Source organism: Sapajus apella, unplaced genomic scaffold (genome assembly GCF_009761245.1).
Source record: "Sapajus apella isolate SASKATOON/1434 unplaced genomic scaffold, GSC_monkey_1.0 scaffold2, whole genome shotgun sequence".
NCBI lineage: Eukaryota > Metazoa > Chordata > Mammalia > Primates > Cebidae > Sapajus > Sapajus apella.
The window spans coordinates 83352034-83364659 of record NW_022436942.1 but is presented as its reverse complement, the minus strand read 5'-3'; the positions used below and the strand labels follow the sequence as shown (position 1 = coordinate 83364659).

The following is a 12626-nucleotide window of genomic DNA, read 5'->3' as shown; positions in this document are numbered from 1 at the left end:
GCCCTTACCGCGTGCAGCACAGGCCGGGGACCGGGGAAGCCCTTACCATGTGCAGCACAGGCCGGGGACGGGGAAGCCCTTACCGTGGTGTAGCACAGGAGGATGTCACTGCTGGTCATGTTGCTGTGCAGCATGTGCTCCTTCAGGTGCTGGATGAGGGTGCCCTGCAGGGTAGATACAGAGAAGCAGGTGCCCTCTGTTAGGCGTACAGTACTGTGTACCTGGTATCTGGCTCACACACCACTTAGATGCTGCCAGGAAGAAGCCCCAGCAGATCCCCATTTTCTTTCCTGGGAGAAGAAGACTTTGGAGGCTCCCTCCTCTCCCCTTTGATGAGCCATGACCCCATGTCCCTCTGCCGCCCGAGAGGTAAGCGTGGCTTGTATCCTGGAGAGAAAAACCCTGACTCCTGCCTGCCCTTGAGCTCTCAGTGCCCAAGGCATCAGGGGCACCATGGAGGCCCACCAGCTTCAGGTAGAAGAGAAGTGACCCTTATTGAGAAGGCAGTTCAAGAGCAAAAGACCAGGACCTGACCCTTCCAGGACAGGCGCTAGCCCAGCCTCATGGGGGACAGGGAAGGGAGGGGTGAGGGTATGTTGTAGGTGGGCCTGCTGGCAACAGAGCAAGACTGTTGCTGGGACTCACATTCAAGATTGGAGCTCAAGGGAGGCAGCATGAGACCCTCCTTCTGCCTAAAACACCCAAGCAGACCCACTCCCTCCCACCCCGTATGCACTATTAATTTTCTTGTTTGTTTGTTTGAAGCAGTCTCTCACTCGTCACCCAGGCTGAAGTGCAGTGGCACGATCTCAGCTCACTGCAACCTCCACCTCCTGGGTTCAAGCAACTCTCCTGCCTCAGCCTCCTGAGTAGCTGGGATTACAGATGCCTGCCACCACACCCAGCTAATTTTTGTATTTTTAGTAGAGGTGGGGTTTGACCATGTTGGTCAGGCTGGTCTCGAACTTCTGACCTTGGGTGATCCACCCACCTCAGTATCCCAAAGTGCTGGGATTGTGTGAGCTACCAAACCCAGCAACACTATTAATTTTTAATTTTGTTGCTTAACAGGCAATATAATTGCAAGGTCCAGAACTCTGAAGCAGATACTATGAAAAGCCTTCCTCTCTCCCTTTCCTATACCCAGTTCTCTCGAGGCAGCCAGGCCTAGCAGTTTCCTGGGAATATCTTTCTTGCCAATGTCAGCACATATTTATTAATGCCATTTTGTTCATTTTGACACGGTGTCCTGCCCTTTGCCTTTTCCCCCAACAGCATACCTGTGAGAACTTCCCTGGCATCCCAAAAAGATAACCACCACCTGTCCCACCAACAGCAGCAACTGCAGCCTCCAGAGACTGCCAGGCAGATGGGCAGATGCTGTCTGATATGGTTTGCCTCCATGTCCCCATCCAAATCTCCTCCGGAATTGTACTCCCGTAATTCCCACATGTGGTGGGAGGGACATGGTGGGAGGTAACTGCATCATGGGGGCTGTTTCTCCCATACTGTTCTCATGGCAGTGAATAAGTTTCATGAGATCTGATGGTTTGAAAAGGAGAAACCTATTTTGCTTGGCTCTCATTCTCTCTCTTTGCTGGTGCCATCCTTGTAAGACATGACTTGCTCCTCCTTGCCTTCTGCCAAGATTGTGAGGCTTCCCCAACCATGTGGAACTGTTAAGTCCATTAAACCTGTCTTTTGTAAATTGCCAAGTCTCAGTACATCTTTATCAGCAGTGGAAAACAGACTAATACACTGCCCTTGTGTGCTGGGAGGGACAGGCCCTTTTCTACAGTCCCCTGAGGCCGCCTCCAGGCTCTGGAAGCTGAGCTGCAGGCTGGGGTTTAACAAGAATCCCCAGTGAGGGTCCAGGCCAGCTTCCCCTTCTCTTCCCCAGGCACTCATAAGCTTCTTAGAAAGTTCCAGGACACTCTGTTCTCACCCGCAGCGGCAGGCAATAATTTGGGGGTGACAAACTTTTCAGGAACTGTCTCCATGAACTACATCTTTCCACTAATCCATTCAAAGGACAGGGAACTCTGATTCTAGGAGCCTGTGGCAAATCTCCCTCCCATTTTCTTCTTCACTTAAAATCAGCACTTAACTCTGCAGCTTCGCCCACGTGGTCTGCTGCCAGCACAGCGGAGCTGGGAGCCCACATTCGCTCAGTGGTTCGTTCAGTGGTTCATCAGCCTCATTCTTTCAGACGGCACCAAACCAAAGATGAGCCCTCCTCTCTCAAGAGCTTATCTGTGTGAATCTCAACAATTCACATCCATGGTTTTCCCCTTAATTCTTAAATATTTATGGTCAAGTCTGAATGCTTTCCCTGAGGGTAAGGCAGTGTAAACAGCATGGTTTCCTGGTTCTCAGCACAGGAGAGTAATTTCATGTCCAGGAAGAGAAAGGGGAGCTCCTTTCTGACACCTTTCACGGACTTAGAAAACACAAGCCCACAAGCCAGTGCCACAACACCCACCCCACTAATCGGAAGGATTGTGAGCAGCCCAAGGGCTCCGGCCTGTGTGGCCTCGCTGCTTTCAACAACTTTGCGGTCAAGGTAACTCTAGAAAATGAGCAAGATGCTTAGTCACTTCTCTGGAGATGCAAGAGCCCAGTGAAGCTAGAGCACATATAATTTTTCCTGATTTTTTCCACACTCTAAATATGCCAGGCACGATCATTTTATGAGCAAGCTATATTATATCTAATACATTTTTATGCTCCTCTTTTAAAAAAATGACATGCACAATGCAAAGAGCACTAAAAATAGAAGTACAGTTATCCACTTCCATTTTTCTTAAAGTGTCTTGTTTGGCCACATACACCCGCCCCACCCCCATCCTTGCTGCAGAATTTCTAAAAATGCTCATCTCGCTGGCTCATCAACAGACCTGCGCCCAGGCGCACAAGGGCTGCCCTTTCACAGGGAAAATGTGATTCCAACTATATCTTAGACTATGAACACACCCCGAATGGCTTTCATAAAATCAAATGATTTGAGCGACAGGACAGCTCACTGCCTGCAAAGAGGCAACTTGGTTCAGCCAGTGTAACTGCCAGAAATAAGGCCTTTGCCCCCCACTACTGACACTGCCCCTCACTCCCATCCCCGGGTTTCTTGAGAATTAACCGGCTATGCATGGACAGGCTCCTGAACCTCTGGGTCTACTATTTCACAGCCTGCAACAAGACCGTCAGTGAATCCAGATCCAGGTGATGAGGAAGCCACGTTGACTCCTTTCTATATTCTGATGAAAACACTCTGTTAAAAAGCCTAATAAGGCTTTCAAATGATTCCAGTGTAAATGTTTCCTTTTTATGGAAGGGATTCAAACTGCTTCTAGGTAGAGGGAACATCTGTAAAAACTAAATGAGCTAGAATGAGGGAACGTGTATATTTCCTTTTCAAATGCCACTGTCTTATAAAGCAAAGGTTTTCCCATTTGGAGAATTCTCTTCTGAGTTTGAGGGGAAAAGTGGTGACTAGAAGGTCTGACCAAGATTCCGTGAATTTTTCTCCTCCCTGTGGGCTGAGCCAACTGAGAGAGAAATGGGGAAATGAGCTGTGGGGAGAGCTGAAGAGCTGGCCCAGAGTAGGGCCTAGAGCAGCGTGAGGGAGAGAGCCATGTGGTGGAACAAGCATCTGACTCCCACAGACCAGCCCAGGAGAAGTCCCAGTGCGAGGTAAAGATTCAGCCTGAGTCAGGAAGAGGCTCTCTTATCAAGCCCAGGGGCAGGGGAGAATCAGAGAAAATAAAATGTGATAGCAGTGATTAGAAAAGCACCACATTCGGCCAGGTGCAGTGGCTCACACCTGTAATCCCAGCACTTTGGGAGGCTGAAGTGGGTGGATCACAAGGTCAGGAGTTCAAGACCAGCCCGGTCAGTATAGTGAAACCCCAACTCTACAAAAAATTTAAAAAAAAAAAAGAATGGCCGGGCGCGGTGGCTCAAGCCTATAATCCCAGCACTTTGGGAGGCCGAGGTGGGTGGATCACAAGGTCAAGAGATCAAGACCATCCTGGTCAACATGGTGAAACCCCGTCTCTACTAAAACTACAAAAAATTAGCTGGGCATGGTGGTGCGTGCCTGTAGTCCCAGCTACTCAGGAGGCTGAGGCAGGAGAATTGCCTGAACCCAGGAGGCGGAGGTTGCGGTGAGCCGAGATGGCGCCATTGCACTCCAGCCTGGGTAACGAGAGCGAAACTCCGTCTCAAAAAAAAAAAAAAAGAATGTTCATTGCAGCACAGTTTACAATAGCGAAGACCTGGAACCAACACAAATGCCCATCGACGATAGACTGGATAGGGAAAATGTGGCACATATACACCATGGAATATTATGCAGCCATCAAAAACGATGAGTTTGGGTCCTTTGTAGGGACATGGATGAACCTGGAAACCATCATTCTCAGCAAACTGACAGAAGAGCAGAAGATCAAACACCGCATGTTCTCACTCATAGGCGGGTGTTGAACAATGAGAACACATGGACACAGGGAGGGGAGCACTACACACTGGGGTCAGTTGGGGGGAAATAGGGGAGGGACAGTGAGGGGTGAGGAGTTGGGGAGAGATAGCGGGGGAGAGATGCCAGATGTAGGTGATGGGAAGGAAGGCAGCAAATCACACTGCCACGTGTGTACCTATGCAACAATTTTGCATGTTCTTCACATGTACCCCAAAACCTAAAATGCAATAAAATAAATAAATGGGGGAAAAAAAAATTGGCCACATGTGGTGTGGGTGCCTGTAATCCCAGCTACTCAGGAGGCTGAAGCAGGAGAGTCGCTTGAACCCCGGAGGCAGAGGTTGCAGTAAGCTGAGATGGCGCCATCGCACTCCAGCCCAGGCAACAGTGTGAGACTCCTTCTCAAAAGAGAAAAAGAAAAGCACCACATTCACCCAGGCATTTCAGTTCTGAAGAGCAATCTAGTGAAATCACGAAAATGAAAATGAAATACACCACTGACATTGTGTCCCCCCGATGGATGCACGGAGGAGGACACGTCACTTCCAAGGTGTTCCTACCAATGCTGCATAACTGGACCTAACCATGAGGAGACATCAAACAGGCCCAAAGACAGCCATCTGCCAAACCAGGAGCCTGGGCTCTTCAAAAATGTCAGTGTCACGAAAGACGAAGAAAGCCCGAGCAACTGCTCCAGATCCAAGGACACAAAGGAGACCTGGTGACTGACGCACCGCCACCTGAACTGCTAGGACGCTACAGGGAAAGCGGCGACCTGCGAGTGTGGACCATAGACCAGGGGAGGGCTCTGCACCAACAGCAACCTGCCTGAATTTGATGAGCATGCTACGCTCTCTAACAGAATGTCCTTGTTCTTGGGAGATACCCGCTGAAATATTAAAGAGTGAAAGATCATTATGGCTCCAGCATACTCCCAACTGGTTCAGCAAAAAGCAAAACAGCAACATATGAATATACACAAAGACAGAGAAAGAAGGCAGAGGCTTTTAGGACATTTTAAAAATGGATGTTGATATCAAGCGCAGTGGCTCTTGCCTATAATTCCAGCACTCAGGAGGCCGAGGCGAGAGGATCGCTTGAGTCCAAGAGTTCATGACCAGCCAGAGCAACATAACAAGACCCCGTCTCTACAAAAGCAAAAAAGTAGCACGTGCCTGTGGTCCTAGGTACTTGGAAGACTGAGGTGGGAGGATCACTTGGGCCCAGGAGGTAGAGGTTGCAGTGAGCCATGATCACGCCACTGCACTCCAGCCTGGGCAACAAAGTGAGAACCTGTCTTAAAAAGAAAAGATGAGGTTACCAAAATTAAAAAATTTAAAAATAAAAGAACATTGAAAATGTTAAAAAGAGAATGTTAACAACGGAAGAATCCAGCTGAAGGGTATCATGGGGCTTAGTATTCTCGCAACTTTTCTATAGGTTTCCTAGGGGTTTTTTGTGGTTTTTTTGTTTGTTTGTTTGTTTGTTTCAAAAATAAAAGGTTTGGTTGGGCACAGTGGCTCACACCTATAATCGCAGCACTTTAGAAGGCCAAGGCAGGAGGATCACATGAGCCCAGGGGTTTGAGACCAGCCTAACATGGCAAAACCCTATCTCTACAAAACACACACACACACACACACACACACACACACGCACACACAAAATACAAAACAAAACAAAACAACTAGTAGGGCATAGTGGTGCACACCTATAGTCCCAGCTATGTGGGAGGCTGCGGCGGGAGGATCACTTAAGCCCAGGAGGCAGAGGTTGCAGTGAGCCAAGATGGCATGGCCGCACTCCAGCCTGGGCGACAGAGCAAGACTCCATCTCAAATGTAATGATAATAAATAAATAAATAAAAAGTTAAAAGTCACTAACCTATATGTATAAATTCTATTGCGGGGTAGTAACGTATTATTTCAGGTGCTTTAATAAAGTTAGACTTTTGGTGAAATAAGAAATAAAACATAAAAAATAAAAAGCACATGTCATGGGCTGAACTGTGTAACCCCAAAATTCATATGCCGAAGCCCTAATCCCCAGTATCTCAGAATGTGACCAAGTGGGCCTTTAAAAGGTGACTTAAATTAAAAGGAGGATGTCAGAGCAGGCCCAGATCCAATCTGACTTCCTAAGAGAAGAAGCTTGGACACACACAAACACACCAGGGGTGTCACGTGAAAGCTGGTGCAAGGACACAGCAAAGCAGCGGCCGTCCACAAGCCGAGGAGGGCGGCCTCAGACAAGAACCTCCGTGCGGCACCTCAGTGCTGACGCTGGCAGGCCATGGTATTTGTTAGGGCAGCCCTAACAGACTCGGCACAGGGGGGCTTTCTCAGTTCATTAGACTCCATAACCTAACCAGCGGCTTTCACATTTTTTACCACAACCCACAGTCAGACATAAGTTTTACAATGCCCCCAGCATGTGCACACATCCATGTATACTCTGTATAAGGACAGCTTTGCAAAACAACACCCATACCTCTTATGAGTCCCTATTCTGTGCTAATATTTCATTTTTATTTTTATGAGACAGGGCCTGGCTCCGCTGCCAGCTGGAGTGCAGCGGCATGATCTCGGCTCACTGGAACCTCTGCCTCCTGGATTCAAGGAATTGTCCCACCTCAGCCTCCCAGTTAGTTCGGACTACAAGCGTGTGCCACCACATCCAGCTAATTTTTGTATTTTTTTTAGTAGAAATGGGGTTTGACCATGTCAGCCATGTTGGTCTCAAACTCCTGGGCTCAAAGCAATCTGACCACCTTGGCTCCCAAAGTGCTGGGGTTATAGGCATGAGCCACTGCACCTGGCACTATGCTCATATTACCTATTCTTGTCTATTCTGATTCATTCTTTTTAAAATGCTGGCAGGGCCCACCTATTGAGTACACAATCCCCAGGTGGTCCCAACCTGCTGGGTGAATGTAGCTAGTTCAGCCAGCACACCCCCTGCCTCCAAGGCACAGCACACTGTACAGTGACCTCCAAGCCTGTCATCATGGTGGCAGGTGCCATCCCAGCTCCTGGAGTGGCAGCTCTCCACTGTCCTGGGCTCAGTGCCGGATCTCTGCACTGCACCCCACTTGGAGAGAAGCTGCGCGCTGGACTCTCGGGCATGGGGTGCAGCTTGACAACTCCAGCACTGCCATCATCAGCTGAGAGGCCCTGTTGAAGTAAACAGACAACGGGAGGCCCCTGCAGAGCCTTCCTGGGAGACCTACCCCAGCAGAATGCACCATGCACTTGGGCGCGCCCGTGGTGCCCGATGAGAACATGATGAACAGTGGGTGGCTGAAGGGCAGCTGCTCGAACTCCAGCTGCGGGGCCTGCTCGCTGGGGCCGGTGGCAAGAAAGTCATCCAGAAACACGCTGTGGGCAGAAACGCAGGGAAACACCTGTGAACGTCCCAGAATGCTCAGCTAGGCCCGCTGATTCTGCCTGCGCACTTCCCTCCGCTGCTACCCTGGGAAAGCCAGGATTTCAGGGGGACAGTGGCCTGATTCAGAAACTTTCCAGGATGAGGGGAGGATGTCAGATCTCAGAGATTGAAGCTAATTGAAGGAAACACATTGAACTAGTGAAGGCTTCAAGTTACTTAATCAGCACTGCTGACAGGGCCAAGGGCTGTCTTTTAGAAAATCTTTTAAGTGTTTTCTTTTTTTTCTTTTTTTTTTTTTTATTTATTTTATTGCATTTTAGGTTTTGGGGTACATGTGAAGAACATGCAAGATTGTTGCATAGGTACACACGTGGCAGTGTGATTTGCTGCCTTCCTCCCCATCACCCATATCTGGCATTTCTCCCCATGCTATCTCTCCCCAGCTCCCCACCCCCCAACGTCCCTCCCCTATTTCCCCTCAACAGACCCAAGTGTGTAGTGCTCCCCTCCCTGTGTCAATGTGTTCTCACTGTTCAACACCCGCCTATGAGTGAGAACATATGGTGTTTGATCTTCTGCTCTTGTGTCAGTTTGCTGAGAATGATAGCTTCCAGGTTCATCCATGTCCCTACAAAGGACACAAACTCATCGTTGTTGATGACTGCATAATATTCCATGGTGTATACCACCGGGGAGAAGGATGACTTACAATTAATAAGTCGTGTGTGTACAAACACTGCTGAAGGAGGGCTGATCACCTGATTAGCAAATGCTTTGTTTCCAATGATTCCAGTGATTGCCCAAAACCACTTGCCAAGTGGGTCTGAATTAAGATGCTTCCCCCATGGGAAGAAGGGGAGGAGGTGGTGCTGAATTAATGAGCCCTGTGTGTGTGTCGGGGGGGTGCATTTCCTAAACCACAGCTCAATGACAGAGAACCCCAAGGCAAATATCATGGGTTACCACTAACTTACTAGTTCCTGAGGTTTACAACAGCAAGATACAAATATCTGTCCAAGAACAAACAAATTTAATCCCAGTTACTGACTGTCACCCAGGAAGTATGCCCAGGCTGACCTCCAAAGCTGACACGCAGTATCGCTGCAGGTAGCCAAGAACCACAAGAGGGATGACAGGGAACAGATTTGTTTTTTGCGCTAGAAACCTCCGCAGAAGCTACAAGCCATCTTGGGAAAAGGTGGCTTTCTATTTTGAGATCAGCAGCAACATCCATCTCAAAACACTGGCCTTATACGCAATTGACAAATGGAACTTTCTTTCAGGGAAGGAGGTGGGGATCGGCTAAGCGCAGCCCGCAGCCATTTGCTAGGGATAATTACTCTGAAATACAAATGCCATACATCCTAAAATGAAGAATTTGGCTGTCTTGCATGAGAAGGCATCTTTAAAGATAAGGGTTTCTCCTGGGAAAGACATGGCTAGAAAGGGCATCCAAGATAATTCAACTCTAAGCAAGAAATAAACAAAGCCATCTGCTCCAGCCTGTCAGGAAAAAACTATTCACCGTGGAACTTTAAAAGCCAATGAAAACCCCATCCCACCTCCACCTCCTATAAGAATCCCATTATAAAGTGCCCAATCTAATCGGATACTTCACACAGAGAAAAGCCTTTTCTTTCAAATGGCCCATAAATCACAGTACATAACGATTACTTTTGTCGCTCTTCCAAGAATGAAAAGCGCACAGGGTGGCTCCCGCCCCCCCGCCCCCCATCAATTCTCCGAAGACGGGCACATGTGCGTTTCTGTTTTATATGTGGCATCCACAATCAAAGGATGGAGTTCAGTGGGAGTCCTGCCCCTGGGGCGCCGAGAGGGGGCTTTTGCATTGTGTTAGGCTAAATGAAGTGGCTAACCCGATTCTGCTGGATGCCCTCATTTTATATCAACTGCTGATGAATATTATTCAGAAAAATAAAAGCCGGGCCACCGGCGAGCTGGTCAATGCTGTCTGGTTTTCCTCCGAGCCTCCATGCGTCACGGCCTCCATCCATACAACTGGGGTGCCAAAGCCGAGGTTGCATGAACTAAAGCCAGGGCACCAGCACCAGGCTGTGATTTACTAAGGTCTGCAGGGTCCCACAGTCCACAGGGACAGGCACCTGGCCTGCCTGTGAAGGATCTGCCCACCCTGACCCAGGTGCCTCAGGGAGCAGAGCCCGCCGCAGCCACACAAGAACAGGTGGATCACATGTACGCTGACCGTGCACGCTTTGCAGAACAGCAGCTTATTTAATCCTCCCAGCCAGCCCGAAAGGACGATGCTGACAGAGTGTGGATCGTTGTCCCCACCCTCCTCTCGTATTGAAATGTAATCCCCAATGCTGCATCGGGGGTCTGGTGGGAGTTGTTTGCATCACGAGGGTGGACTCCTCGTGAATGGCTCGGACCATACCCTTGGTGATGAGAGGGTTCTCGCTCTCAGTTCACACGAGATCTGGTCACTGAAAAGTGTGTGGCACCCCGCCCCCTACTCTCTCCACCACTCCTGCTTTCCCTGCTTTGTGACCATGTAAAGTGCCTGCTCCACTTCCCTGCCACCATGGTCACAAGCTCCATACAACCTCCCCAAAAGCAGGTGCCGGCACTATGCCTCTCGCACAGCCAGCAGAACCATGGGCCAATTGCACCTCTTTTCTCATAAATTACCCAGTCTCGGCCGGGCACAGTGGCTCACGCCTGTAATCCCAGCACTTTGGGAGGCCAGGGCAGGCGGATCACCTGAGGTCGGGTGTTTGAGACCAGCCTGACCAACATGGAGAAACCCCATCTGTACTAAAAGTACAAAATTAGGGTGGCGCAGTGGCTCATGCCTGTAATCCCAGCACTTTGGGAGGCAGAGGGCAGATCACGAGGTCAGGATATTGAGACCAGCTTGGCTAGCATGGTGAAATCTTTACTAAAACAAAAACAAAAAAAAATAGCCAGGCGTGGTGGCACACACCTGTAATCCCAGCTACTCACAAGGCTAAGGCAGGAGAATCGTTTGCAATTGGGAGGAAAAGATGCAGTGAGCCAAGATTGCGCCACTGCACTCCAGCCTGGGAGACAGGGCGAGACTACGTCTCAAAAAAAAAAAAAAAAAAATTAGCCAGACGTGGTGGTGCACACCACCATTGCACTCCAGCCTGGGCAACAAGAGCGAAACTCCAACTCAAAAAATAAATAAATAGGTGGCTCACACATGTAATGCCAGCATATTGGGAGGCCAAGGCGGGTGGATCACCTGTGGTCAGGAGTTCAAGACCAGCCTGACTAACATGGAGAAACCCCATCTCTACTAAAAATACAAAATTAGCTGAGCATGGTGGCACATGCCTGTAATCCCAGCTACTCAGGAGGCTGAGGCAGGAGAATCGCATGAACCCGAGAGGCGGAGGTCGCGGTGAGCCGATATGGTGCCACTGCACTCTAGCCTGGGCAACAAGAACGAAACTCTGTCTCTAAATAAATCAATAAATTACTCAGTGTCAGGTATTTCTTTATAGCAAGGCAGGAACGACCTAATATAGGTAGCATGTCATCTCCACTTTACAGGTGGAGAAACAAGGCTCAGAGAGGTCACTTGCACAGGGTCACACAGCTGAGAGCTGAACCTGACAAGCTGGATCTGAGACTACAGCCCTTGCCAAGGCGCCATGTTGCCTGCAGCACCCCTCAGCCTCTGGAATGTGCCCGGCACACAAAGCTGTACCCACACCCTGTTCATATCTAAAAGCCACCCACAGATGCCACCTCCCCAGACCCTACAGAGAGGCAACCAGGCCCTGCTCCCAACTCCTGGGCACATCTTGTCCCTCCCAGTCCTAGTGGTCACAGCTCACCCTCCCTGCAGGTGGGTCTTGCCTCTCCAACTGGACTGCAACTCCCAGAGGACAGGACACATGCTTTGTACCTCTCAGTGCCCTGTGAACAACCTGACAGATGGTAATAGGCCATGCACCAACCACCACTTGCTGGAACAAAAAGGCCTCCACCATCTCCTCCTGTCTTCCACATCTGCTCCCAGGGCTGGTATGAGGACACCTGCCATGTCTGTGCAGCCCCTCCTCACCAGGCCTCAAGGAGCTACACACAAGGTGCCTTCCAGCAGCCCAGAGGCTCAAGGGAAAGCTTACCCTGAGAGGGGAAATGCCTGCACTCAGACCCTCCCCAACAGCTGCTTCAAGAAAAATTAAAGGAAGTAACTCCAAGAACTTAGGGACAAATTCAATTTTGACTAAACCATAATCCATTTCCTTAATCTCTATTCAAAATTAAGATTTTTACAATTCTACTTGGTACACAGAACGTGGTTTATTCTTTTATAAATGTCAGAAAAACCAAGGAAGACGTCATTAGCAATGAGGAACACATGCATGCCCTAAAAGGTGAAAAATTAGGCCGGGCGTGGTGGCTCATGCCGGTAATCCCAGCACTGTGGGAGGCCAAGGCAGGCGGATCACCTGAGGTCAGGAGTCTGAGACCAGCTTGGCCAACATGGTGAAACCCTGTCTCTACTAAAAATACAAAAATTAGCCAGGTGTGGTAGCAGGTGCCTGTAATCCCAGCTACTTGGGAGGCTGAGGCAAGACAATCGCTTGAACCCAGAAGACAAAGGTTGCAGTGAGCCAGGACTGTGCCACTGCACTCCAGCCTGAGCAACAAAACAAGATTCTGCCTCAAAAAAAAAAGGGGGGGTGAAAAATACATGTATGTGTGCTTATGTATCCATAGTCATACATATACATGTGCTCATGCA

The 12626-nt window shown here is 49.3% G+C and overlaps 1 protein-coding gene across 2 annotated transcripts in view; it reads right to left on the bottom strand.

The window, feature by feature from the left end:
• Positions 1-12626, bottom strand: part of AACS (acetoacetyl-CoA synthetase) — a 78590-nt gene that overhangs the window by 29142 nt on the left and 36822 nt on the right. For both annotated transcript variants that reach the window (XM_032243990.1, XM_032243999.1), the window contains exons 8-9: positions 7707-7854; positions 84-164 (exon numbers count right to left, since the gene is read on the bottom strand). In XM_032243990.1, coding sequence (XP_032099881.1) covers positions 84-164; positions 7707-7854 — 229 coding nt within the window. The remainder of the gene's footprint in view (positions 1-83; positions 165-7706; positions 7855-12626) is intronic.